Here is a 27,840-nt window from a genome sequence, read left to right on the forward strand (position 1 = left end):
AAGGGCTGAGAACGTGTCTCGAGCCAAACTGTTTGGCTCCATACCACTGCATACCACGGTGGCTTGTCACGTGACAAAATTGCGCAAGTGTCGCATCTGGGCTCCCATCGTCTTTCCCTCTTCGCTACGGCGCACAGCAGCGACAACAACCGCCTGATAAGAGCTGAGCTCCACCATCATTTCTCCGGGTTTCCTTTCCCCCACCAGACGCGCCTCCATTGGGAGGGAGCGTCTCTGCGGTCATGGTCTACGATTGGGCTGGGAAGCGGGACATCTGCTTCCAGATGTACATCCAGGAAAAGAAGGCCCTGGAAGAGATCATGGAGTACATGAAAACTGCTTATCAGTTTGCGCCGAGGTAAGCTTCAACTTCTGGTTCGGTTTCTGCCAAAGTACCTCGCCAGCCATGCAGGACTAACCTTTTGCTGCCTCGATAGTAAGCGCGCCTACCAGACACAGTTCAAGCGATGGGGGTTCCCCTCAAAACAAAATCCTGCACACAAAAACGTCGATCTCGTCGCCCGAGTCAAGGAGCTATGGGAACATAACACGAATCAGCGCGATATGCTCCGCATCTTGAACGATGAGGGATTCGCGATTAAAGAGAGGGAATTGATGCGCGTTCGTGCGAAGAATCGCTGGCTACTTCGCGTCCCCAATGGCATGAAATCACAGCTCAGTGCTGAAACACGAAATACACAGCCAGATGATGCAGGGCTTCTTGCGCTCCAGCAGGAAGTTTACAAACAGGATGAGCCATTTGATACTGCCGACTCGATCCCCGCCGAACCCAATCCTACACCTGATGAGCGCCCTTCATCGCCCGCTCTGGCGCCGGAAGTTGTGGCGAAACGCAAAGAACGTCTGGACCGCCTGAAGTCAGAGAGCGCAGAGCGATGGGCTTCCCGGAAACGACGTCGTCGTACACGTGGGTGGGCTGGGCTGCCTGCAGATCCTCCGGGACCCCCTCGCTTCCCCTCGGAGACCACAATCGATGAGAGCAAGCAGTATCTCAATCTGGACAATACGACATATCGCCAGCTAAGGGACCATTTTCAACGGATCTGTGAAGAAGCCGGGTTCATCAAAAAGACAGTCGCTGGTCCGGAGCGATGGCAGGCCGCAAAGGACAAATTGATACAGGAATCTCCCCATCTACAACAGGTATTTAGCACGGAACCAACCCAACGCGATGCCAAAGCTTTGGCTCTTGATGTTGTGTGTACGGACGTGACCAAACGAATGAGAACATTGGAGCGGCGGATGACTCTCGCCGAGGCCAAAAATGCTTTGGGAGTCAACCCGGAGGAAAGTCGCCAGATCCGTAACGCGTTCTACGATACCCTCAAGGCGGATCATTTCACAAGCAAGCTCGAAGCGGGTGATGAGCATTGGGCAGAGTTGAAGGGACAATGGATTCATAATTCGCCCCTACTTCAACGCATTCTTGAGCCAGGGCCGGCCGACCCTGAGCACGAATACAAGTTGAAAGCCTTGGAAGTGCTCTGTCGGGACGTGATGAAACGGCTACGAGACGACCAAACTAAGCGAGACCCGGCTCGCAAAAGATCCACACCGCGAGCCAGCTCGCAGAATACCGCGCCATCCGGAAATACTCCCGTTCATAATATGCTGGACAACGGGATCAGTAACGGAATCAGTACCCTTGCATCCCAAGCCCTCGCTAGTGCCCCCATCTCCGCCAGCGAGCTTGGTGACATGCAGATCGATCCCTCTCTGCTACAGGCCGCTAACGGCCCATCTTCTTTCTCGGCGAATCCACAACATGAGGCGGGTAGTGCCTTTGAGTACATGGATCCAATGCTTCATTCTACACTACTCAATACGACCGTCTGGTTCCAGAGTAGCCCCCAGAGTCAACTTCAAGGGGCACCAGCTAAGCCCTGGATGGACAAGCTCGCCACTCGATCCATTGAGGAGGTGCGCCAGATCATCACTGGCCGTTATCCTTACTCAATCCTCAGCAAAATCGAGGGCGTTGATAAAGATGAGCATGGAAATGAGATGTTCTTTCCTGTTGACGAAGATCACGAGTTGGAGGCCTACTTGGCACACATCCATGGGAGAAAGGCCTTGTTTGTCTTTACAGTCGGGCAAATTTAAGGCAGACTGACAGAAGTTGCCTTGTATTAATGAAACATTTAGACCCTGGGCTATTCGATAGCTAAAAGATTGCAAAGAGGACTGAGAGTAAGGTGTTGAAATGGGCTTCTGTAACCCTCGAGAGAAATCAAATACTTTGAATGACAAAAGAGCCGGCTGAAATCCGGCCGTACGATTTACAATATGCTTCTCTTGTTCAGTATGAAAGCCTTTTGCTCCTGTATGACATGATGCCACGTCCCATCACATCACCGCAGGTGCTATCTAAGTAGTTCTACTCGTACGGGGTCCCTTTGAGTTATCGATGATCGAGAAACACCACGTGAACACTCCTCGCGGTGCCTGTTGGTCAAGCTAGAGGAGGGCGCAAAAGGTTACCAAATTTATGTTATAGATACAATGGTCCCAGAAAAATCGCTTTAATTCACATGTATATCACATTTAACCCGACCTCAAACTCCACATGGTCCAGAAGGTATTTTTAGCTTGAACCCAGTGTCTGTACAACGTTCCTGAAGAGAACACCGATAGAAGGCAAAGAGAAGGATGGCGTATCACCAAACACAGTAGCCAGTGCCTTATTTTGAGAAACCGGTTGGTCATCCTCAATAGCGGGCTGCGTAGCAGGTCGCTCATGAGCCTGGCTGAAGATGCTCGCAAGGCCGGAATTCAGCTGGCTGGTCGTCACCTGCGGCTGTGTGCTCTTCTGTGATGCCTTTTCCAAGCAGCCAAGACGCTGCACAATGGCATGGGAATCAACGATGATGTAATCGCCGGTGTATGTGTCTGAAAGGAGCGCCAGAGGGCTGCAGCCGAGAGTTTCTTGGAATACTAATTCAAAGGATGGGACATCGTAGATTCGAATGTGGTACCGAGCCTTGCGCCGCTTCTTATTCGGGTTGTTCGAGCTGCCACCACTGCGGACGGCGGTGGCAAGAGTTCCAGTTCGGGCGTTGACCGCAATCAACGGTTGGAAGATCGCATCATTAGAACTGGTGGATTCGGTGAGATCGATGGGCTTGACGACATCGTCAACGGTATCCCAAACAGCCACAGACCCAGAAGAAGCGACAATCAGGTATTTTCCTAGGAACTTCGAGGAGAAGGGCTTGCCAAAGAAGACACCCGTCCGGCGATAGTGCACAGTGCCGTCTCTAGCATCAATCAGAAGCACAAGACCGTCATTTGATCCGGAATGAGGGGGCAAGCAAACAGCAAGGACAGACCCATCTTCGGAGAAGCTGATGCAGGCTGTCTCAAGAGCCCGGGTGGCACCATCGAGCGATGCACTCAAGTCAACCATGCTTCGGCACTTCCAAGTGTCAAGGTTCTGTTTCGATGCATCGTTAGTCAGCCCGCTTCGATGCCGTGCGGTAGGACACCAGAAGCGGATGAAGGCATCGGCTCCAAGCGTGGCAAACTCGTGGGAGCATGGACGAGCCGCTAAGCCGAGGACTGAAGAGTGACGGGAATCACTGAAGTGAGGTCCATCAATGCGCGTCACCAATTCCCAACTATCAGTGGAGGCGTTCCACTTCCAAAACTTGAGGAATACCTCGGGTCGCAATGAAGCCAGGTCGCTCTTCGAAGTGCTGGGAGTCAAAGCTTCTACGTCCTGAGAATTTGGTACCCATGAATCGACGGTAGCCAACCATTTGCCATCTTCCACAATGTCCATCTGGCGGACATCGGGAGCGACAATGGGAGTTCCATCTGGGCCAATGTCCAAGGTTGTTGCGTTGGTCCGTGCGAGGGCCTGGCGAGAGATGTGAGAATTGGTGCGAATGTCAAAGGTCTGTAGAACAGCAGAGCTTGGGCATTGGTGGCCCTGTTGACTGATGTGGTAAGAAGCGGGAACCGTGACCAGCAATCGTTCGGGGTGCTGCGGGTGCAAGGTAGCAACGGCACCGAAAGCTCTCCCTGAAGAAGTGTCCTTGTAGCTTGCGATTTCAGTGCTCAGTTGCAGGCCAGTCACATTGGCGGACGGCTGCAATTCACGAGCAGACAAGACCATGACCGAGTTATCGGCCAGTTTGACCACATATGAGTTTCCGTTAGGCGATACGACAATATTGCAAACAGGTGAGGAAAGGTGAGGGAGGAACTGCTTGCGTCCAGTGTCGAGCTGCCACAGCACCAGGACCGATTCCTGGCCGCCTGAGATAAGATAATTGCCTATTGAAAAATTGTCAGATATACCTCACACTTCAAGCAAGGGCACAGTGGTTAAAGAACAATCTTACCGTCTCTGGACCATCGCACAGAACTGACAGCACCTCGGTGCCAGTGCAACTTCCGAGGTGATGATTTTTTCTCTGCAGAGCGGCCAAATAGGGTGCTGAGAATGTCTTGATAAATCAAGATGTATCCGCCAGTCTCCCCGACTACCAAGTCAATCGCTGGGTCTGAGGATTCCGAACTTTCATCGGAATTTTCGCGCATGTGGAAGCAGGTGGCAGGAGCTGGGAGGGTAGCCTCGCGCCACTTGTATTGAGTCGACTCGGGCGAATCAAGGTCAATCTTTGAAGTAGTACCGAGGAAAAGGTGGGATCCATCGCACGCGACGATAACTCGGCCTCCGCAGGCAACTCTGATGCTGTTGATCGGCTCGCTGGTCACAAGCACAGAGATACCGGCAATCTTCTTCTCACCCAACGAGTTGATCAAGATTTGTCTCTTCCCGTCCTTCTGGGATACGATGGAGTATGATGCGAGTTGGTGCTCCGTCTCGACGACCGCCACATCAACCGCCACGGTGGGAGCATCAGTACCCCAGCGGGCGATCCGCTTTCCAGAATCCCAGTCCCACGTGGTCACAAAGCCAGGAGTAAAGATGTAGAGTATATCGGATTCGATGGGGCACAATTGGAACCCGATCACCTTCTGGCCGGCTTCCATTTGCAGGGTACGGAGGAGGCGAGAGGTAGCGGTTGCAAAGACTTGCACTGAAGTGTCAAGTCCCATGAAGAGATATCTAGAAGATAATATTGTCAGACGCGGGCCTCAGTATGTTTTACCAAAGAAGAGCCGAGTACTTACGCCTCATCTGTAGTCATCACGGGGTCCAGGTTGCTATAGCGGCCACCCACAGGGCGTGAAAATGACCATGGCGCGGAACTCTTTCGCTCTTGCAATTCCTGCGACGGAGCGTTGCCATCAATAGTAGCTTCAGCGCTGCTGGAAGCCTTGGCTTTCTTTGGACTCTGAACATCGATCACATCGGAGGTTCGGCGCCGTTTGGTTCGCTCCTCGCCTGGCCGCGATACTTTCTCTGCGGCATCGCTGGCCCGAGATCGTTTTTGGTGTCGTGCCGACTGATTAGGAGCCATTGTGCAAATCCCTCTAGAGGTGTCAGGTGGATTCGTTTGTTCTGGTGGCAAAGATTAGCTGGACAAATCTAGCTTGTCATGTCCAAAAAGTTTCGTTCCGACAATTCAAGACCCGCCAGACGAAGCTCGAAGAGTCGATCGCATCTTTTTTTTTCTCGGAGCAAAAATTGGGCGGTATCGCATGGCAGAAAAGAAGTCCCGCTGACCGCCGTCGCGGGAAAAGTTTCATCGTTTCGGTCCTTGAACCACTCCGCATCTCACTCGCTTGATCGCTTTGTTCTCAGATCCTCACTCTTCCTTCACAATTACACCATGATCATCCCCGTGCGCTGCTTCTCCTGTGGAAAGGTATGTAGCCAGATTTGATTGGACTTGGTCGGCCCATTGCTGATAACCGTCTAGGTCGTGGGTGACCTTTGGGAGCGCTATCTCGAGCTCCTCGACCAGGGTGTGGCTGATGGGTAGGTGACGCTTCATGATGTTGCGAAAGCCACTATTGTTACGTTTCTCTAATATCTCTCTCAGTGATGCTATGGACCAGCTTGGTTGCCGCCGTTACTGCTGCCGGCGTATGATCATGACCCACGTGGACCTGATCGAGAAGCTCCTTCGGTACGAGGCGACCCTTCGAAGACAACCGACGATCGACTGACGGTTGCAATTTAGGTACAACACGGCCGAGAAAGATCGTGCCAATGCGCAGGCTTAATTATGCCCCGCTCGACTTTCTTTGACGACCCCCTTCCACGATCGACATACTTCAGGCTGGGGGAGTCCAGACGTTTGCAAATATGCACATGTCATGCGCTCGCTCCACCCTGAAAATCCATACTCCTCAAATAATGCGGCTCGTTCCATACAATGGGGTATTCTTGATCGCCGAGGTCAAGCGGGGCGGAATTTCTCGCCAACCCTCGGTCTCCCTGGTGGAAGTTTTCAATGAGACAATGTTGGCATTGCTCGATATTGCTGTATGCATGTTATACGCTGCCTGCAATCATTCAAGTTGGGCTGGACTTGATGATGGAAGGGTTCTTGAGGCGGGCTGCGTTTTTCAACCCCGTCTACTTGCATTTGGGAAGGCGTTACACACAACATCGGATTTTGGCGTCTATGGAGGCCCCTGTACTTTGTAGAAAAATTTACTACTGCTTTGGTCTGCAGCCACCTTACCATGGTGGATTATTTGAAAAAGAAAATATTTCCCTTTCGTTTCTCTTGTCCTCCCCGCGAGAGGTCAGATTTCCCAATCATTCGACCCTATCACGTCTTGAGAGGGAACTCACATCAAAGTACCATTTCTATCTACTGCTTTACCAGAGCTTCCGAGGTCCAGGTGGAGCCATTTGATAACTGCTAACCTGCTAACCTGCTAAGTGCCAATGGCCCCACGGATTCGTTATCATGACTCTCTGCTTTGCTATGTATACATAGCAGCAGCAGTCTGTTGGTTTCCCTCCACCTCACACAATGATCAATTGGCCCCCAACTTGCGTTCTCGTTGGCTCTTGTCGGTAAAATCAGAACAAAGTTTCAATGTCATTCGTGGGGTCCGAGCTGTTGCAAGCGCCCTGCATCCCTATATGGTCTAGCTGGTTGGGCTAAGGGCCCCGCTCCCCGGCGTCTGAGTGGGTACAAAGACCCGAGATGCATGCTCATCACGCCCCAGGCGCCTGGCCCTCTTCCCCCCACGAGGATTTGGGATCTTCGACGGACGAGGAGTTCGGTTTTCCCAGCTTATCCAGCTTGTCCCAGCGACGTATCGTTCACTTCCCTCGAAACTTTCCCGCCGTATCAAAGACCTCGATTGGCACCAACAGCGGCTGACTGGTGTAGTGGAATCCCGAGAGCCTGGAAAGTAATACCGATGAGTTGTCTGGGCGCGGCCTAAGCTCGTTCGAAGTTACTTGCGCGGGGATTCGCATTGGATTGCTCTTGGGTTTTTTTTGGATCCCTTTGATTTCTTTCCCTTCACACACCTTCCTCTGCGGTTCTCAGTCTACAGCTTCGGCCATGATGGCCGTCAGGTCGCCAGTGTCCATCTTGCCATATCGCGATCCCTCCAGCCCCTTTGCAGGACCCGAGTCAATGTAAGACCGAAAGCAAATTCGTGGAGATGGGATTTTTCGTAGTTCTATCATTTCTCATTCGGTCGCTGATACATGTGCAGGTCGGGGGACAGCTCCTCCATCTCAGAGACTACCCGAAACTCGGCCTCCTTTTCTCCAGACCTAATCTCCACAACCACGACGGATACTTTGTCGGCGACCTTGGATCACAAGCTACCAAATGAAACCAAGGCAATTGTCGATAAGATTGGTGGGGAGGCAGTAGCTGCTCAAGCGACGCCGGTACAAAGATCAAGAATGGGGATATCACCTCCACTAGGACTAACCGTATGTATCGGTTCCAGAGCAATAAGCCTGCCGAGGAGATCTACCTTAACTCTCCAACCCGAAAACTTCGAGCCTCATGTTGACCAAGATAGATTCAAACCGCTCAAATGCATCAGAATGGACTCGTTCCGCGATCCGATGAGGACGAACCACCTCAGTCAGTAATCCATGCCCCCGCTGGGTTTAGCGAATTTGTAAGGATATCCCTTCCCCTCTTGTTTTGGTCTGGTGAGGTGAGAAAAAGCCTTCTCTGACCCTCCGCTAGGTCCGGCTGCAGCAATCCTCTGAAGAGTCATGCGAGGATGAGGAATCATCATCCCCAGGCGAATCAGAACATATCCAATCGATAAGTGTGCCAGGAGGGGCAGAAACATCACGGAAGGTGCTGAAGCCCTCGTTCTGAGAGAATTCCCAATTTGTCATTGTACTCGCTAACCAGGACACGTTTGAAAAGATTGGCACGAGCCCCATATCTCCGCCTCCGTTGACGACTAGTGTTGCGCCCGTCCAGGATTGGTCTGATAGAGCGACTCCCCGGGCTCAAACACGGCAAGAATTTGAGGAATCCGGACGACGCACACGTTCAAGCAGCTTAGAAGGTATGTACATGACCCGAGATCTTACATTCTGCATGTTCCTCGCCGTCGCTAACTTTTTTTGGTCTGGAAGATATACCGGAAGGTAGTGAATTCAAATCATACATAGGCATGGCTCCGGACGTGGGAACTGACTTCCCGCCAGGACACTTTGGTGGTAAAGAGGCGGAGATCAATGCTCTCCGAGCAGCTCTCACTGAATGCTGGACCCTGTGCAATACATTGTCCAGCCTCAGTTATATCAATCGAGAAAGACTCTTGAGGTCCCACAATGATGGCATGCAAGAGGACGCCTGGCGATCATGTTGGCGACTATGTCAAAAGCTATACGACACTCGTGACGATGACTATTGGTCGCAAGTGATCCCAACCCTTGACTTGTGTCGAGATTTCTGCCAGGCGTTGTTCGAAGTCCGTGTTTGTGACAGCGACCTTACCGACTCCGTCCTGAGAGTGAGCTTTGAACTTAATAATCATCTCTATAACACGCATGACCGCAACCTCCCCGACGCATTCCGTGAGCGTACATTGGATTTCTACATAACCTTATGCCACCGGCTCATGAAACAGCGGACTCGTCTGACAGAGACGGATTCCCTCCTTAGTGCCTGTTGGGCACTTGCTGAGATGCTGTTCAGTATTCGTCAAAGTAAAAGAGAAGGGAGGGAACTAGACGAGGAGCTGTTGGGCTCTGCAGTCCAGGCCTGCTGGGAGCTGTGCGATATCTTTCGCGAAGGCTGGACTCTGAATAGCTTTCGCAGTTCGGATCGAGGCACACCTCGCCCGAGCCAAGCTACCTTTGCTCAGGCGTTCCAGCAAGTATCGCAGCAATCGGAACTAGAATTTGTCGATGATTCGCTAGAACAAACCCCAAATCCCGAGACACCAACCACGATCTTTGATGACACCGCCACGGTTTCCCCTGATGAAGCACCGGTTCCCAACATATTGGTGCTAGGACATGGCACTGGCCATACAACTTCCCATTCTAAATGGCCTTCCAACGTTTCCAACGTATCCGAGAAGTCTCGATCCTCTGGGCAGACAGCTTCCTCTGCCAACACCGTCACCACCATGTCGGAGGACCCTAATTTTACACGCCTCAAAGTGCTCATCACCAAGGCTGCCATCATGAGTGGCTATCAGCGAGGTGGCACGCAAAATCTGTCCTCGTTTGTGAAATCACTTCCATTGGATGCTTTTGGCTCGGCGCCATGGCAATCCTCGTTACTGAAAAGCTATCGGAAGCTGGTTGCGTTCGATCCTGCATTCCGCAATGTTGGATCCCAGGCTCGTGTCGGCGCTATCGACGTGGCCCACGCATGTCAGGCAATGGCCCAGAATGGACAGTACTCCTGGCTACGTGATCTATACCGGCTCGTTTTTGGCTTCCATCTAGAAGAGGCAATGGGTCGGAAAGGCGTGACTATTCAGACATAATAACGGAGGCCGGCGCGTTGCTCCATCTCCTTTTCATATAATTCTATCTATGTGAATACCTTCAGAGTCACCTATAGTCGAAAAACTTAGCGCTTATTATTGTTGACGCGCCACGTAGCGTTATAGAGACAAGGTTGACTTAAGGTCGCTGGCTAGTAGGCAAGGCTTATAATGGGTTTAGACTATCTTACGTGACGAGCGAGCGGACTGAGAGGTTGAAGGGTCAGTAATGATTGAAGGAGTAATAGCCTTGTGGTAAGGAGACTGTATGTAGGACAGGGTTTCAACTGAGTAAGAACGGGGAAGAGTTTGAAAGGGGAGCTCACCAAGTTGAGCTTGCGTAGGCGTTTAGTCGATATTAGTAGTTTATAACCAGAAGGGTCGAAATTAGTATTATTAATAAGCACGAAAGGCTATATCTAGCTAGATTAGCTAGTATCTTTAATATTAGAAGGGTCTGATTAGTTAGATTAGTCGAATTCGTCTATTTTAGGATTAAGTAGAGGAGTAAGCAGTTAATCTCTAAGGATTTCGTTATAATCGCTTAGAATAGTGTTGTTTTGATTAGAAGCGAGCTAAAAGTAAGGCGAATATAAGGTTTCGGAAGGCTAAGAGGGTATAGCAGGATCTAAATTAGCTATCGTACTAGGGCTTCTCCCCCCTAGATCGTACTATATTATCTGATTATTATTGAAATTAGCTAGAATATCGATATCGTTAAGGATTATTATCGTTTCTTTATTATCGAGAGTAGTAATCGGCTATAATAGATTACTATCTTTATAGATACGAATCTTTTGATTAGGCAATAAGGAATCGTAGAATTCGTCCTTATTGAATTATACGTCTTATACACGAATCACTTAGCGATTAGAGGGTATCCAAATTCGCTAAATATTGTGTGCTTTATAGCCTACTAGATAGCCGATAGCTACGTATAGCGCTAGCTTAGCTAGTCTAGGAAGCTTATTAATACGTACATACGCTTTATATCCGAAGATTCGTATATTCGAAAGGTTAGGTTTAGCTTATAGCTAATATAGTATATTGTCGCCTAGATAGGCTACGAGTGCTTTATAAGGTAATTGCTAGTTAATTAAGCAGTATAGTATACGATTTTGAATATAAATAGCTATTTTAGCTACTTTAGGCTATAGATAGCTTAGTAGGTTTATATTAATTGTTATCTGCCTAGCTATCTTTAATATCAATACACTATATTATTCGGTATAGCTATTTTAGTTAGGCTAATAGGGCAGAGTAGTCTCTAGCTTAATTCCGCGAGCGGTTACTTACTAATTAAAGAAGTCGGATAGGGTCTTTTTGTTATTTAAATACACTGCAAGGACGCTTAAGTTAAATTAGTTTTGTACAAAGTCGATTTAGTTTAAAAGCGATTATATCGAATCGGTTTTCGAAGGAAGGTCTTACGCTAGCTAGTATTTAGTTATAGGATTAACCGAATATAATAGGTAAGAAGTTTTCGTGAGCGATTACTCGAAGTAAATAAGGTCCTAATACAAAAATTCAAATAGTTAATTATATTATATTAGTAATCGAGAGATTTAAAGTAGTAAATTAGCTAGTTTATATACTTCGTAATAGCTAATAGGCAAGGATATATCTTCAATAGTGATATTTAATAAGTGCTATAGTAGTCGTACTATAACGTTGTAGCTAATATAGCCTAATCGTTAGTACTATTAGTTAATAGTTCTATCTAGCGGCTTCTTTATATATAAAGATAGGGCAATCTTATCGAATTAGCTAACAATATTATTATTAAGTGAATCGGAAGTAAGAGATAGCTAAGAGATAGGTAAAGGAAGGATAGGTAAAGGAAGGGAAATATAATTAGCAGAGCGTCTAGTAGTAGATATTTTGTCCTATTTAATTAGATAAATACCTGATTTCGTACTTAATCGGTATATTAGCGTACTATCCTTCTCCTCTAACGTATAATCTTTGCTGTTTAGATAGATTCTAGCGCTTATTACTCTTTCTATAGAGATTAGGTTAATATAGAATCTAGGGTAATATACAACGTACTTTAAGGGAAGACTAGTTCTATTAAGAGATAGTGTTAGTTTAACTATATAAGCTCTCTATATCTAAGGATATTAGTCTTAGTATTTCCTACTATAATAGAGGAAACGACTAGCCTATAATTTAATAGTAGATCTCTGTTATTTGTAATATAGATAGATACTCTAGTATTATAGTACTAGGTGTTATTTTTCTTAGCTAAGATCTAAATCGTGCTTATAGCTTTCCTATTATCGGCTCGGAAGAGGTTATTAGCTTACTATTTCGGGATATAAGTAGAGAAAGTATCCCTATCACGAACAACAGAGATCTACTATCAAACTATAGGCTAGTTATTTCCTCCGTTATAGTAGGAAATATTAAGACTACTATCCTCGGATATAGAGAACTTATCTTAAAGCTAACACAATCTCTTAATAGAACCAGTTTTCCCTTAAAGTACGTCGCGTATTACCCTAGATTCTATATCAACCTGATCTCTGTAGAAAGAGCTATAAGCGCTAGATTCTATCTGAATAGCAAAGACTATACGCTAGAGGAGAAGGATAGTACGCTAATATACTAATTAAATACGAAATCAGGTATTTATTTGATTAAATAGGACAAAATGTCTACTACCGGACACTCTACTAATCACGTCTCCCTTCCTTTACCTATCTCTCAGCTATCTCTCACTTCCGATTTACTTAATAATAATAGTATTGCTAGCTAATTCGATAAGATTACCCTATCTTTATATACAAAGAAGCTGCTGGATAGAACTATTAACTAATAGCCCCGACGATTAGGCTATATCAGCCACAATATTATAGCACGACTACTAGAGCACTTATTAAATATTACTATCAAAGATATATCCTCGCCTATTAGCTATTGCGAAGTATACAAACTAGCTAATTCACTACATTAAATCTCTCGATGACTAATACAATATAATCGACCGTTCGAATCCTTACACTAGGACCTTATCCACTTCAAGCAATCGCTCACGAAAACGTCCTACTTATTATATTCGGTCGATCTAGTGACTAAATACTAGCTAGCACAAGACCTTCCTTCAAAAACCGATTCGATATAATCGCTTTCTAACTAAATCGACTTCGTACGAAACTAATTTAACCTAAGCGTTCTTATAGTGTATTCAGATAACGAAAAGACACTATCCGATATCTTTAATTAGCAAGCAACCGCTCGCGGAATTAAGCTAGAGACTACTCCGCCCTATTAGCCTAACTAAAATAGCTACGCTAAACGATATAGTGCATTAATATCAAAGATAGCTAGGTAGATAACGATTAATACAAACCTACTAAGCTATCTATAGCCTGAAGTAGCTAACCTAGCTGTTTATATTCAAAATCGTATACTACACCGATTAATTAACTAGCAATCGCTATATAAAGCACTCGCAGCCTATCTAGGCGATAATACACTATATTAGCTATAAGCTAAGCCTGACCTTTCGAATATACGAATCTTCGGATATAAAGCGTACGTACGTATTAACAAGCTTCCTAGACTAGCTAAGCTAGCGCTACGCACAGCTATCGGCTACCTAGTAGGCTATAAAGTATACAATATTTAGCGAATTTAGATACCCTCTAATCGCCGAGTGATTCGTGCACAAGACGTGTAATTCAATAAGGACGAATTCTACGATTCCTTACTACCTAATCAGAAGATTTGTATCTATAAAGATAGCAATCTATCGTAGCCGATTACTACACTTAACGATAAAGAAACGATAAGAATCCTTAACGATATCGATATACTAATTGCTTCCCTGCAGTATAATCTAGGGGGTAGAAGCCCTAGTACGACAGCTAATTTAGATCCTACTACACCCTCTTATCCTTCCGAAACCTTATATTTGCCTCACTTTTAGCTCACTTCTAATCAAAACGACACTGTTCTAAGCGATCATAACAAAATCCTTAGAGACTAACCGCTTACTCCTCCACTTAATCTAAAAGCAGACGAATTCAACTAATCTAACTAATCAGACCCTTCTAATACTAAAGATACTAGCTAATCTAGCTAGATACAGCCTTTCGTGCTTATTGATAATACCAATTTCGACCCTTCCGGCTATAAGCCGCTTACTATATTCACTAAACGCCTACGTTCTGATTTAGATACTAGCCGAGACTATAATATTAAGCACCCTTATATCAACCTCACAGCGTTTATACAGGCCTTCCTACTAGACCAAAGCATACAAAAGCAGCCAAAAATTCTGATATCCTCTATTCTATCTGCACTATCCGGCTATAATCAGCTAGCTAGCTACCCTTTCGAGAGCTAATTTCGTTAAGCTATATAGATTGAATTCAATAAGCTTATAGATATACGTATATTCGAACTAATAAGCGTATATCTAGTCACACACGCACACTAGACGAATTACAAAGGAATTAACTAATCAGATTGCCTACACCACTAATTTATCCTAATACGATAGGTATTCGCTTATAAATCAGACGAATTAGGCTATCTCACACGCTTTAAAGCCCGCTTATGTATACATAGAGACATATAAGTTCCTAACGACTAAGACGCTCGCACTAGTATACTTACAGCTAGAACGTTTCGTACGCTTATCGCGATTATTATACGATTTGACCTTAAAACCTTCTAGATAGATACTATCAACGCCTTCCTAAATAGCTCGCTAAAGGAAGAAGTTTACTGCCGATATCCCCCGGGATTAGGCAGGAAATCGATAGTTTTACGCTTACACAAAGCAGTATATAGCTTACGAATCGCTAGTAAGCGATAGGAAGATAATATTAAAGAGATACTACTCTTACTTAGATTCAAACCTTACCCTAATAACCCTGCCCTTTATACCGATAATCGTATAATTATTATAGTATTCGTCGACGATTTCCTTGCTGCCTATCACAAAAGTGAGAGTTTATACGCTTAGTAAATCAAAAGACTACTCTTAGAACGATTCGAAATAAAGATTACAGCGAACTGATATAGTTTATTAGTATTCGAATCGTACGTGATTAATCTAAACAAAAGACCTAGCTAAATCAAGCAGCCTATATTAAAAGGATAGCTACTAGATTTAACCTGCTAAACAGCTAGAAAGCCCTAAAACTACTACTTCTAGCTATACAAAAGCTTAATCTAATTCTAATAGAACTAATCGACCCGAAGATTATTAAGCTATATCAATAAAAGTGTAGATCTACCCTTTTCCCTACTATTTAGACCCGACTAGATACTATATTCGCTAACTAATTACTAGCTAAATCGCTTACTCGCTGCAATAAGAAGCATTTAGCAGCTATCGACTATTTAATATTATATCTCTATACGACGAGATACCTTTCGCTCTGCTTCGATAGCGAAATAAGAGCTTCTATCTTCACTACCGCCTTAGATATAAGCTTTACTAATAATCCTAACCGAAAGAGCTCTAAAGGATTTATCTTCTGCTTATTTAGTGGCCTAATTAAATAGAAATCGCGTAAGCAGAAGACTATCACTACGTCGACTACAGAAGCCGAATTATTAGCTATTAGCCACGCAGCTAAGCAGCTATACTAGATCAAACGCCTCTTTTCCTTTATCTAATTCGAAACTAACTAATTAGATATAATCGAATACGATAATTAGTAGATAGTTGATTTGCTCACGCGCGAGAAATTAATATTTCAGACTAAACTTTGTTATATTGATATCCACCAGCTTTAGATTTGCTAGGAAGTCTAAGCTAGACGATTACGAATTAAATAGGTTAAATCGGCCGAAATAATAGCCGACGGCCTCACGAAGCGCTTATCTGCAGAAAAACATACTGCCTTTGTTTAATAGCTAGGTATAGAGATCTTACCTGCAGAGAAATCCCCTACCTTCTGATATCTCTTATTCAGCTCTCACTTTGACCTTACATTGAGAGCTAAGGGGGTATATCGACATAAGTGGGTGTATAAGCCTATAAGAGCTATCGAACTTGACAGAATACGACGGAACGTCTACGTAACGACGATCTTCAACGATTAACATCAACAGATTGTATATATGACGAAAGAGCTTCAACACTCTATACTTCTTCTGATTTCTATAAGATTCTAGTCTGACGTATTGCCTTGATTTCATGAAGTTATAAATACTATCTGTTTTCTATAGCTAGTTGAATCAAGTTTAATGATTGTGATGAAGTTGGAGCATTCTTCTATCATAAGTTAACTTCCGATTCTGAGCCGAATCGTACAACGACCTGACTTAACCTATACGATTCTTCGCCAATCGTATACTGATTTGATCAACCGTGCACACTCGCTTGCTTGTGCACGCAGAAGGATTTATGCTGACCCCGTAAATCCGACAGTATTTCTACACACTATTCGATAGTATATAGTCTTGTATAGTAGTGTACTAAGGGATCTAGTGCGCGTAGCACTTGAAAGGGTAGCTAAACCAGGTAGCTTGAATATTAGTTGAATCTATTACTTATAAAGCGAAAGTGATAGATAGGTAAGGCGAAAGTAAGAGAGATCAGAGAAGAGTGAATCCGAAAGCTTTAGCAACAGGCTGCAGCGATCGGGCTTATAACTATCGGATTTACGGGGTTAGTATAAATCCTTTAGCGTGCACAAGTAAGCGAGTGTGCACGGTTGGTTAAATTAGTATACGATTAGCGAAGAATTGTATAGGTTAGGTCAGGTCGTACGATTCGGCTCAGAATCGGAAGTTAACTTATGATAGAAGAATGCTCTAACTTTATCACAATCATTAAACTTGATTCAACTAGCTATGGAAAACAGGCAGTATTTATAACTTCATGAAATTGAGGCAATACGTCAGACTAGAATCTCATGGAAATCAGAAGAAATATAGAGTGTTGAAGCTCTTTCGTTATGTGTGCAATCTGTTGATGTCAATTGTTGAAGATCGTCGTCACGTGGACGTTCCGTCGCATTCTGTCAAGTTCGATAGCTCTTATAGGCTTATGCACCCACTCTCTTGGGGGCTTATGCACCAACTCATGTCGACACCTACTATTTAGACTTAGCCGGATACTATATTCGTTAACTAACTACTAGCGAAATCGCTTACTCGTTATAACAAAAAACACTTAAAAGTTATTAATTATCTAATTTCCTACCTATATTAGACAAAACACCTTTCTCTCTACTTTAATAGCGAAATAAGAGCTTCTATCTTTACTACTACTTTAGATATAAGCTTTACTAATAATCCTAATCAAAAGAGTTCTAAAGGATCTATCTTTTGCCTATTCAGAGGCCTAATTAAATATAAATTACGTAAGCAGAAGACTATTACTATATTAATAACTAAAGCTAAATTACTTACAATTAGCTATATAGCTAAGTAGCTATACTAGATTAAACGCCTATTCTCTTTTATCTAATTTAACCCTAATTAATTAGATATAATTTGTCAACATAAGTGGGTGCATAAGCCCCTATGTGAGCTATCGAACTTGACAGAATGCGACGGAACGTACACGTGACGACGATCTTCAACGATTGTCATCAACAACTTGCACACATGACGAAAGAGCTACAACACTCTATTTCTCCTGATTTCTATGAGATTCTAGTCTGACGTATTGCCTCGATTTCATGAAGTTATAAATACTGCCTGTTTTCCATAGCTAAATTGAATCAAGTCTGACACTCCTTTTATTCACATGAGAGACCAAGGCCTACCTGATAGTGTAGCTCTAGTCTAATACTGCATGTTGCCTACCTGGCTACTACCTATCTAAGACTGCCGACCCCCTTCTTGTGGATAGTCATTCTTCATTGATGGGTTCTTGGCTGAATCGCACAATCACGATCCCGACTTGACCTTATCAAGAGAGAGCTCTAGGCCTACCTGATTGTATAGTAGTCTAATACTGCACGCTGCCTACCTGACTACTATCAATCTAACACTGCCGACCCCCCTCCCTCTATCGCTTGACCTGACCTGTACGATTCTTCGCCAATCGTATACTGATTTGACTAACCGTGCACACTCGCTTGCTTGTGCACGCCGAAGGATTTATGCTGACCCCGTAAATCCGACATAATTTAATATAATAATAAGAAAACTATTAACCTACTTATATAAGAGAAATCTTCCTTCTAAACTAAGCTTTATTACGTAGATATTTATTAGCTTTAGATTTAATAGGAAGTTTAAGCGAAATAGCTACGAATTAAATAGATTAAATTAGCCGAAATACTAACTAATAGACTTATAAAGCGCTTTCCTGCCGAAACATATACTGTTTTCGTTTAATAGCTAGGTATAGAAATCCTCTCTTTTCGCTAGAAGGATCCCTTTATCCCTTCTTTCTCTGTTTTATCTTATTTAGCTCTCACTTTGATTTTATTCTGCCCTTATATCGAGAGCTAAGGGGGTATATTAATATATCTATATATATATATATACATCCCTGTAATAAGCGAGGGTATATATACGTATATACGCTAATATAATCGGATATATAAAGGTTCACGTTAATGGCACGACAAGAACGTTCATGACACACAAACTAACCCCTTTTGGGTTATCTCCCACCCACTAACAAAAAGGTACCTTCGACTTCTGCATGAACACGGCTGAGGCCTTAGGTATACAACCATATCTCTCTATGTAAGCCTAAATATTAATTCTACCTTAAGTATGTGACCACTTAACTATCAGTAATTACAAAGTTTCTGCTACTTTTATAAATGGTGCTCTGTTGTAACGCGGCATTAATGGCTTAGCAGTGTTTTTGTAGGGGTCGAGGGTACACTTTAGCGGCGGGTGGGAGCTAACTGAAAGGGGCTTAGTATGTCGTGTCATGAACGCTCTTGTCGTGCCATTAATATCATCCTATATAAATCTGTATCCCTGATACACCGCTTTATAATATACGATGCTAATTATTAAAAAATTGTTTGGATAGAAAGAATAACGAGTTTCCTAACACTCCTGTATGCCCTTATATTATTTCGGATTTTTATTAGTCTTTTCCTGTGATATTCTGCTATATACCTAAAGTTATAAATACTGCCTGTTTCCCTAGTTAAATTGAATAAGTTTAACGACAATATTATAAGTTTGACACCCTTTTCACTTACGAACAGAGCTTAAGGCAATTCTAATTGAAATTATGTTGACCCTCTACTATTCAACCTGTTCGCTGCCGACCTACCTCTATTGCACCTTCATTCTATAATTGTGGTATTCGATCGACCTGTGTGCACCTCTAAGTATACCCCCTAGGGTTTATGCATACAGCGTAAATCCGACAGGATCTTCCTAATCCTCCTAGAAAACCTTCTCGACCTAGGTAATAATCGCGATTAAATCGTAGGTATCGCTAAGTATTAAGGTAGAGGGCTATCGAAGTCAGAAACTTTTCCTAAAGAAGGATTAGCGAAACCTATAGGAATATAAGTCGAACTACGATCTGTATACTGTTAATACGCGATAGAAGCCTTAGCGTCTAAAACGCACTCGATCTCGAAGGGGATATCTAGCTTAGGCTTAAAGTTCTTTACTAAAGTCTGTAGATAGTGTATACACTAAAAGTGCTTTAGCTTCTAGGGGACTGCGTAAGTTACCTGAGTCCAGGGTGCCTTTCAGCGAGGTATCGTGAGGTTTTCGATACGTATTCGATAGATAAGAGATACTAAAACGGGCGGATAGATAATAAAGAAGAGTAGAAGAGGAAAAGGATAAAGAAGGGAAAAGGAGGATATTAGTAATAATAACAAAGAAACGCGCTTCCTTTGTTTACCCCTCTACTAGGCAACCCTCTAGTGTTAACTTTCCTATACGCTCCTTCCTTGTTTGACTACTACTCTTTATAATTGTTTACGCGTCTGTTTACCTCGCTTAAGGGCAAGCGATCCTTAAAGGGAGGATAATTATTACGATATACCTAATATAAGGCTATCCACAAATGCCGGTGCCTTAGGCTACCAGGACCGTAGTAAGCCGCTAAACTTTCGGTAGGGGTTCACTAGGGCTTCGCTGCTAGTACCTATACGGACCGCTGCAAGGAAGGCCCTTATAGAGTATCCTTATATAGATAGGCACGAAAGATTTCTTCTCTCCACTGCTATCGAACCAACCTAGTAAGCTACGGCGAGAGATCGGTTAATCTTTCTGGCAGATTAGCCTGCGTACGCTAAACGGGCAATCTGATGTTTTATTTAGCGTTAGCCGCGGGAGGGTGGCTCCTTTTAGGATTTCTTTATTCTCCTACCCTTTCCCCTTTATCCAGCTAGCAATTAGTGTAATTTATCTTACTACCCTTCTGCTATCCTTTATTATTCACTTATTTTACTCTTACCGATATCTCTCGTCACGATAGAGTAGTATGGTAACGATCTTAACTAGCTTCGCTAAGTAATTGATAACGAATTGAATAGCATTATCAAGGGCTTACGTGCTTGAATTAACGTTCCCTAGTAATAAACTACCTCACTTCGCTAATCCTGTAGCCACGATCGCGGCCGAAACAATTACTTCCGAATCCTAAAAAATTCAGAGTTGCAAATTGAACAAAGAGCGGGAAACTAGAGTCATTTTCAGCAGAAGCCTTTGTCCAATGGCACTGGAAGTATCCGTCTAATAGCACCGAAGCTCGGCGAGCCAATCATCGCGATCTCGGTCCAATTTCGCGTCAAATTTTGTATAGGATTTAGCAGTCTTGCGATTGTTCGTGAAATCCAAGAAAATAAGGTTTCACGTTCCAATCACGTGCGGGACGTTTCCCCTTAGTCTCATTTCATTCGTTTCAGGGCACGGGCGGAAAAGGAGGCGGTATACAGATTGTCCAGTCATATTGGATCTTGGTTTTTCGCGACGAGCAACCTATTAACCGCCGCCTCCATTTACCAACATAAATGCGCCTATACACAGGATTTTGTCCGCCAGATGGGCCTTTTCTGTCTAGACTGCCGACGCTTCAATGAGGACGATTAGGCTCAGGTTTAGTGAGTAAATGTCAGCACGGGCTCATGGTCACTGACCAGTTTAGTACAGTTATGTGATCGCTCAGTATGCCTCTTATCTGACAATTTGTATTGTCTCTAATCACATGATTACTCTTTGCGGATACATAGTATCTCCTTTCTCCGGGTATCAACCAGCGCTGTTGTTCCGGCATCCGGCACTTCCGATATCATGTGATAAACTATATCATCATTACGTCCGTCTTGAAGCACAGAGAATCCACGTATTATCTTTCAAATAGTTAAACAATTCTTCAGACTAATTTTGTGGTTCTATTCCACATGAGATACACATCATGGAGTCCCCCGAATCGGCATCTGTTTGGAAGAAAATCCAAACGAAGCTGGGACTGAATATCCCCATCGTGCTGTTGATGTTCAAGTATGCTTTGCCTAGAGCTTGGTTCCCCACCACTGATGGCGTCCCTCTTCATATCATATAGTCCGATCCTAAACTGACGGGTATGGACTACAGAGGCGCAATTGCACCGACAATTGGACTCTCAATGTACATCCACTCTCTCCAGCGAGGCTAGTAAATCATACTGACATTCTGCAGATATCAGAGCGAGGCTGTGGCACGACAATTTTCTACCATTGGCTATCTCATTCCCATAATGTCGATTCTTACGATTCCAGTCGCTCCACGAGCCCGATTCTTCCAAAATCTTATAGTGGCCACGGTATGGACCTGTAATTTTATGACATAGCCTGTCTGTGTTAACTTTCATTTTTTACGCTAGCTTTCGGTTGGTTTCGCAGTCGCAGTCTCTTTCTTATCAATGTGGTGTGCCGTTCAGGCTCGCGCAAACACCACCCACGTACCCCAGGGAGCCAACAATGCTGGTCCGGTTGCTGGTTCTCCTGTAAGCCCGTATAACGCTGCTGCGAGTGCTAACATGGCAATCTGGTTGTCATTCGAAGTGTGGCTGGCAAATACGTATGGTTGTTGGTCAAATTCCCTGCTATAAGCTCCCAAGATTGACGGATGGAGTAGATTCCGTGCTTTTCGACCGCAATACTTCCTTCCCTCGATAATATTTTCCATTTTTATCCAGGTGACGGCAACCTATGGAACTCGGTTCGAAACGATGGATGAGGCTGGATCATTAAGTAAGATTTCCCTATTTTCAATAGTAGCAGTATATACTTGCTAATTGCAAGATTCTTCTCCAGTCAAACATTTGGTGGGTTCATTTTTTGCGGGATTCGGACTATCGGCAGCAGTCAATGTGTTGATTATTCCACTCACATCTCGAAAGCTTGTCATTATGGAGATGGTGGCGAATTTCGATGCGATCCGAAGAACACTGGATGCCCAACGTGAATTTGCGCAATCCTTATCCTTGCGTGACTGGCGTTTTCCCAATGATAACCCAGATGTCCCCCAGCAGGAGCATACACCTTCCTGGCCAGAAGCAAACAGCCTGAAAAGTGCAACCATGGAAGCTGCCAGAACCCTTGGAAGGGTAGCATCGGAATTGCGCTACGCCCAACGCGAGGTCGGTTGGGATTACCTAGGGCCCAAAGAACTATCAAACATCACTCGCATATTGAAGAAGGTATTGGCCTCAATGCTGTGGATGGAGTCACTTGTCCAAGTCTCCAGACGTATCCCTCGTTTAGCGAGCGAGATGGAGGGTATCTATCGTGAAGAGGAACAGCAGAAGTGGTGTTGGGCATTGGAGCAAAGGCGCCGCCCCACTGAACAACTTATCCAAGCAATGAAGGAAGGTCTCGAGCACTCCATGCACATTCTTCGCCTCGGCAGAGCGCGAGCGGTACCTCAATCGGACATTGAAGCTAATAGAGTTCATGCGAGCTCACACTTGGAAGAGATGATTGAACGCTTCCTTCAAGGAAGGCAGGATCCATTAAAGACCTGGCTCTCATGCACAGACATTAATCAATCTTCTGAAGTACCTACGGTGGTAGGTTCTCGGCAACCTGAACGGCATCGATTTCAGCTCTACTTCCTCCTTGATGTAGGCTTCTCCTAGCCCCTGGGTTGAAAATGCATACACTGACTTTCATTGTAGATGGAATCTTCGCTCATTTCGACTGCGAGAAGAATACTAGACCTGGTCAAATACGCGGATTCTAAGGTGGATGATTGTACTATGAATAAAAAGCGACTAGTGCTCCCAACATGGAAGCAGATGAAAAAATGGTTCTGGACCTCATTGTCTAGGGAGGACCAAGAATTGGATTATTATCAGTACAGCAGAAGATCCGGAACTGTCAAGATATACCTGGGCGATGTCTTACAGACTAGTACAGATCCAGAGCATCTTCTACCCCAAAGCACGTGGGAGAGGATTGGTGATAACTTCCGGAGGGGTTTTAACTTCTTTGGTTCGCCTGAGTCTGTGTTTGGCTTTCGAGTAGCCGTGGCTACCATGGCTGTTTCACTCGTTGCATTTCTCAGAAACTCGCAGCACTTCTACATCGAGCAACGTCTCATCTGGGGTTCGATAATGATTGCAATTAGCATGGCACCGACCGTTGGGTCGGCTATGTATGGTCAATCAATGCGGGTCCTTGGGACATTTATTGGAATGGTTATGTCGTATATTAACTGGTACATCGTCGACCAACAGCAAGCAGGTGTCCTTGTCTTCGTTGGGATCACAATGTTCTTGTCCCACTACCCGTTAATTAGGTTTCCCACTCATTCTGTGCCGCCTATTGTCGAAATGGTCACAGTCATGTTAATTGTGGGCTATGCTCTTCAGGTGAAGAAAGTGGGGGTCATCTTCTCCGAGTCCAACGGGCAAGCATATCACGATCTATACATTCTGTCGCCTTATCGACTCGCTACTGTTGTCGGTGGGATCGGGGTTGCTTTTCTTTTCACATATTTTCCCTCTGCAGCCACAGTCAAAAACTGCTTCCGACGAGATCTTGCTTCATTGCTGTATCTTCTCGCACATTACTACCGGTCTGTGTACACGACGAACTCTTTGTTAGTCAACGGTTTGGCTGGAGATCATAGCGACAATAAGAGCCTCGGGAGAGTCCTTGAAGAAGCTCGCACTCGTGTGCTTGCCAAGGAAATTGTTCTCTTACAGGCAATGGAACAGCACAGCTGGTTTGTCCACTGGGAACCTACTATTGGAGGGAAATTCCCCAGGGATGCCTATAATAAATTGGCTGAGCATGCGCGAAAGTAAGCTTGTTCCTCATCCGTTCCGATTGTTGCGAACACTTAAATATTGTATCCCTAGCGTACTTCAGTTTTCGGCAACATTAATCGAAATCGCGGACTCATTCCATCTCGCTGGACAAATGTCCTCACAGCCGTGGGTAGAAGACATCAGACGGCTAGTAACTTCCTTGGACTTGAAGTCTCATGAAGTGACATCTCTTCTCATGACACTATCGGGTGCCATCAAAACCGGGAACCCATTGCCTCTTTATTTTAAGGCGCCCAAAATTCGTCTGCCTACCGAGCTGCTTGCTGCTGCTGCTCCCGATGCGAGCATTCTCAGCGCAGAAAATTCCAGCGAACCGGCGTTTTCAGCCATTGCTTCGATGGATATTACCATGATGGCCCTGCAAGACGATCTATCTCAACTATTGTCGGGGACGAAACATCTTGTGGGAGAGTTAAATTTGTTGACAGACATTGTTCCCAGCAAAGAATTGCCTGCTGATGTGGATTCCATACTGGCAAGGGAGAAAAGAGATTGACTTCTGTATCTTCGCTTTTATATAGCGAAATTTATTTTTACAAACAACTCTAATTATTAATATAGGATCTAGTTAACGGCACGACAAGAACGTTCACGGCACGATATACTAACCACTTTCGGGTTAGCGCGGACCCACTACCAAAAGGTACACTCGACCTCTGCATAAACATACTAAGCTATTTATGTATATATATCTCTATACATAAGAAATTTGGAATATTCCATATAGTGTTACCTTGACCTTAGCAATATACCTACGTAAGGGTTAGTAAATATTATATCCCTTGCTACTACAACAATCACTACTCTATAGCAACGCTATTTTACCCTTACTAGCCCTTTATAATAACCTCGAATTTCCCTATCTACTACCTCTTAATTTACCTTTCTATCTAAATCGCTCAAATCCGTAGAGATTTTAGAATAGCGTTAATTTCTAAATTAGGAAGCTAGGATACTATAATATTAATCGATTTCACTACGCCTTTCGCCTACACTTTACACCCTTTTCTACTTAATCCTTCTTCGCAGCGCCCTGCTCGCTATACTACTAGCTACCGGGTCTAGTTTGTCAGAGCTCTGCGACGGTAGACTAAGCTCAAGACAGCAATCATAAACACGCATGATAGCTAGATGTGGAACCTACGGCTATAGCGTCCAGAATCCAGATTGATAGTAACTTCCTCGCTAGTTCGGTTAACGAGGAGCAAGATTCCGTGTACAATGTATAATACTTACGATATTGATTTACCCTACGACGACAAATATAAGAAAAAAATAGAAAATCTTTATCAATAATGTCTATAATATCCTGAATTCGAGATAAACCGCAGCAAATTCAGCGGCACCATATTCGCTATATTTATGCCTAGGTACAATATGCGGTGCTGTACGCTGGAGTCTACAAATTCTTAATTAGGAAGGCACCGTCGAGTGCACGATCAACAACAGAGCTTCTTCACCGTTGCACCTCGCTCTGATACTGCTAGTTTTCTTATTTTCAACAAGCTCCCGATCAATACTTCGCTATCAGGCTTCAAGCTCCCACTTTATCAACAATCACTCTACAGCTACATCATCATGGCAGTCTCAGTCACGCATAGCGCGTCCGGCCTCTTACTCGAACCTCTCCCTAATCTCGACACTCCCGCTCGCCGCACTGTCAGCCACGCGTTGCACCGGATCAAGTTCGTCGGAGCTCTGGGGCAATGGACCAACTTCGAGACAGAAGTCGCGAACACCTACAACAGCCAGACATGGAACTTGCGCGAAATAGCGTCCAGATTGACAGCCAACTTCCTCGCCGGTTCAGTTCACGAAGAGCAAGTTTTCGTGAGTGACGAGCGCGGTGTGCAAGGCAGACTCGAGGGACGAGCAGGAATAGCTCTAGGAGCTGTCTTCGGCGCCCAGAACCTTGATCTTAAGCTAGGTGCCTCTAAGGGGGCTTTGCCGCCGTATCCAGGATACAAAAAAGCCCCCCGACTTTGTGCTTATGACCTCGGCTCACGAAGCAAAGGTTGTGGGAGAAGTCAAGGTTCCCTGGATACGCGAGCACAACCTAAGGAAGTTGATCACTGAGTTTGAGTCTGGGGCTAAGCAAGATAATTTCCGGCACGTACTAGGTTAGTCTTATGAGCTATTGAAAGGAATAAATATACACTGACGCGCATATGTAGGTCAAATCGCGGAGTACATGTTCAACTCAGGCTTGAAGTATGGGTTCTTGACTACGTACGAGCATACGATTTTTCTTCGAAAGGAGGAAGTCGGTCGAGCTTGGGGACTGGAGTATTCTCCGGTGATTTACCAGTGACAGAGGAAGTACTTCAGGCAGGACGGTGTCATTTTGTCAGAGTCTCTACCATATTGGATTATTAGCCCTCGCGGACTCGAATTTTGACACTAGCACAGGCATGCGGAACCAGAAGTGGACGGCTCCCTTATAAAAGGCCACAGTCTTGTCACCGAATTCAACATAATAAGAGGACAAACAAACAATCTTGCTTCCTCCTCAGCTACCATTGCCAGCGTGAAGTATCTTTATCCCAGTCACTATCACGTTCATCCGTAGAGGGGTCCGGCTTGGCGAGATCGAAATGCGCAATCCACTTGGCACCGAACATAATCGGACGTTCGGGCTTGCCGGCCTTCTCAAAGGGTCCGATAAAGTAGCTATATGGAGTAAATTAGTAAGTTTGTCACCTCAGGTCGTTGGGATAATATAGCAATAACGTACAGTGTTTGCGTCTCCTGGTGCCAAACTAGGCTGCTTGCCCCGCACACACGGGGGAACCACCCGTTCTCATGCAGCTTACTACATAGTCGACAATGATTAGATCCAGTATCAAATACAGAAGAAACATCAACTTACGGTAGAGCCTTAAGAAAAGCCAAGCGAACTTGCTCCCTTTCGTCGCTTTCGAGAGCCCAAAAGGGGTCAGCGCCATTGCCGTCTCCGAGGCGCAGCCCTGGGACGATCTCCCACACAAGCCAGATAATGAACCCACCCGGAACTAACCCCGAGCGATCCTGTTTATCGGTCTTGTATCCGAGAAGCTTTGGTGTGTCACTCGAGCCCTTTTCAGTTAGGTCCCGGTAGGCGATCAATTCTGGGGGGTTGTATGTTGTGGCTTGTCGGCTTCTGGTATCCGCATCATCCATTTCAGTCTTCCGATGGGGAACTTGAATGTAGATGCGCATGAAGGCTTTCTTAGTCCGGGCTCTGGGATCGCAGCATAGATATTTGGCCGAGGCGAAAGAACGGAAGCCATACTCATCGTTTTCCTCCTCGTTAACCTGATAGTCATGCTCGTTCAGCTTCTCAAGAATCTTCCATCTGGAAGGGACGGGTTGGTCAAGGGTGATGGTAGTTCCAGGGTCAGGGCCCTTACGGAACCAGGCTGAGTATGAGGATGACATTGGAGTTGCTTTAGATGCTTTGGAGATGGGTTTCTTGGATAGGTTACGAGGTTGAGAGGAGGAGCGTTGACGTGAGGCTCTTATGTGGGGCAGACTGGCAGCTATAGCGCCTTGCGCTAGCCGTATTTGGAGGTGGATACCTGGTGGCTAAATTGCCTAAAATTCCTAGCCGACAATCAAGCTAACTAACTATCGGAATACTGCTCGGTGGATCATACTGGTGCACCAATAGGATATCAACAGGTCTGAATTGAAAGCCCCTAGCTGGCAATTTGTGTGGGCTCTACTACATGACTAATCTATACGGATGTACA

At 44.8% G+C, this 27,840-nt stretch overlaps 7 protein-coding genes across 7 annotated transcripts; 5 read left to right on the forward strand and 2 right to left on the reverse strand.

Annotated features, from left to right (window-relative positions):
- Positions 1–143: 143 nt before the first annotated feature.
- Positions 144–2,332, forward strand: N7473_006874 (Clr5 domain-containing protein). Its single transcript, XM_057152814.1, has 2 exons — positions 144–358; positions 438–2,332. Exons 1-2 carry the CDS (start codon positions 243–245, stop codon positions 2,122–2,124), a joined length of 1,803 nt encoding a protein of 600 aa, XP_057007152.1. The 5' UTR covers positions 144–242; the 3' UTR covers positions 2,125–2,332.
- A 273-nt stretch (positions 2,333–2,605) lies between these two features.
- N7473_006875 (WD repeat protein) lies at positions 2,606–5,453 on the reverse strand (the record flags this gene model as incomplete). Its single annotated transcript, XM_057152815.1, has 3 exons — positions 2,606–4,299; positions 4,368–5,098; positions 5,164–5,453. 3 exons carry the CDS (start codon positions 5,451–5,453, stop codon positions 2,606–2,608), a joined length of 2,715 nt encoding a protein of 904 aa, XP_057007153.1.
- Positions 5,454–5,765: 312 nt separating this feature from the next.
- N7473_006876 (DNA-directed RNA polymerase core subunit RPB10) lies at positions 5,766–6,162 on the forward strand (the record flags this gene model as incomplete). The annotated part of the gene is made up of 4 exons (XM_057152816.1): positions 5,766–5,801; positions 5,856–5,914; positions 5,979–6,065; positions 6,120–6,162. The coding sequence occupies 4 exons, from the start codon at positions 5,766–5,768 to the stop codon at positions 6,160–6,162; spliced, it is 225 nt and encodes a 74-aa protein (XP_057007154.1).
- Positions 6,163–7,466: 1,304 nt separating this feature from the next.
- Positions 7,467–9,885, forward strand: N7473_006877 (uncharacterized protein; the record flags this gene model as incomplete). Its single annotated transcript, XM_057152817.1, has 7 exons — positions 7,467–7,543; positions 7,624–7,849; positions 7,942–8,043; positions 8,115–8,231; positions 8,304–8,448; positions 8,519–8,530; positions 8,591–9,885. 7 exons carry the CDS (start codon positions 7,467–7,469, stop codon positions 9,883–9,885), a joined length of 1,974 nt encoding a protein of 657 aa, XP_057007155.1.
- Positions 9,886–21,208: 11,323 nt separating this feature from the next.
- On the forward strand, positions 21,209–24,605 carry N7473_006878 (aromatic acid exporter family protein; the record flags this gene model as incomplete). The annotated part of the gene is made up of 7 exons (XM_057152818.1): positions 21,209–21,294; positions 21,472–21,595; positions 21,656–21,852; positions 21,910–22,025; positions 22,089–22,897; positions 22,952–24,081; positions 24,140–24,605. The coding sequence occupies 7 exons, from the start codon at positions 21,209–21,211 to the stop codon at positions 24,603–24,605; spliced, it is 2,928 nt and encodes a 975-aa protein (XP_057007156.1).
- A 923-nt stretch (positions 24,606–25,528) lies between these two features.
- Positions 25,529–26,420, forward strand: N7473_006879 (uncharacterized protein; the record flags this gene model as incomplete). Its single annotated transcript, XM_057152819.1, has 3 exons — positions 25,529–25,939; positions 26,037–26,229; positions 26,284–26,420. Coding segments are annotated over 3 exons (741 nt in total), but the record flags the coding sequence as incomplete, so codon positions are not given.
- Positions 26,421–26,622: 202 nt separating this feature from the next.
- N7473_006880 (uncharacterized protein) lies at positions 26,623–27,580 on the reverse strand (the record flags this gene model as incomplete). The annotated part of the gene is made up of 3 exons (XM_057152820.1): positions 26,623–26,779; positions 26,844–26,921; positions 26,979–27,580. Coding segments are annotated over 3 exons (837 nt in total), but the record flags the coding sequence as incomplete, so codon positions are not given.
- Positions 27,581–27,840: the final 260 nt, after the last annotated feature.

Source organism: Penicillium subrubescens (genome assembly GCF_028828155.1).
Source record: "Penicillium subrubescens strain IBT 31985 chromosome Unknown utg000005l_segment0_segment0, whole genome shotgun sequence".
Taxonomy (NCBI): domain Eukaryota; kingdom Fungi; phylum Ascomycota; class Eurotiomycetes; order Eurotiales; family Aspergillaceae; genus Penicillium; species Penicillium subrubescens.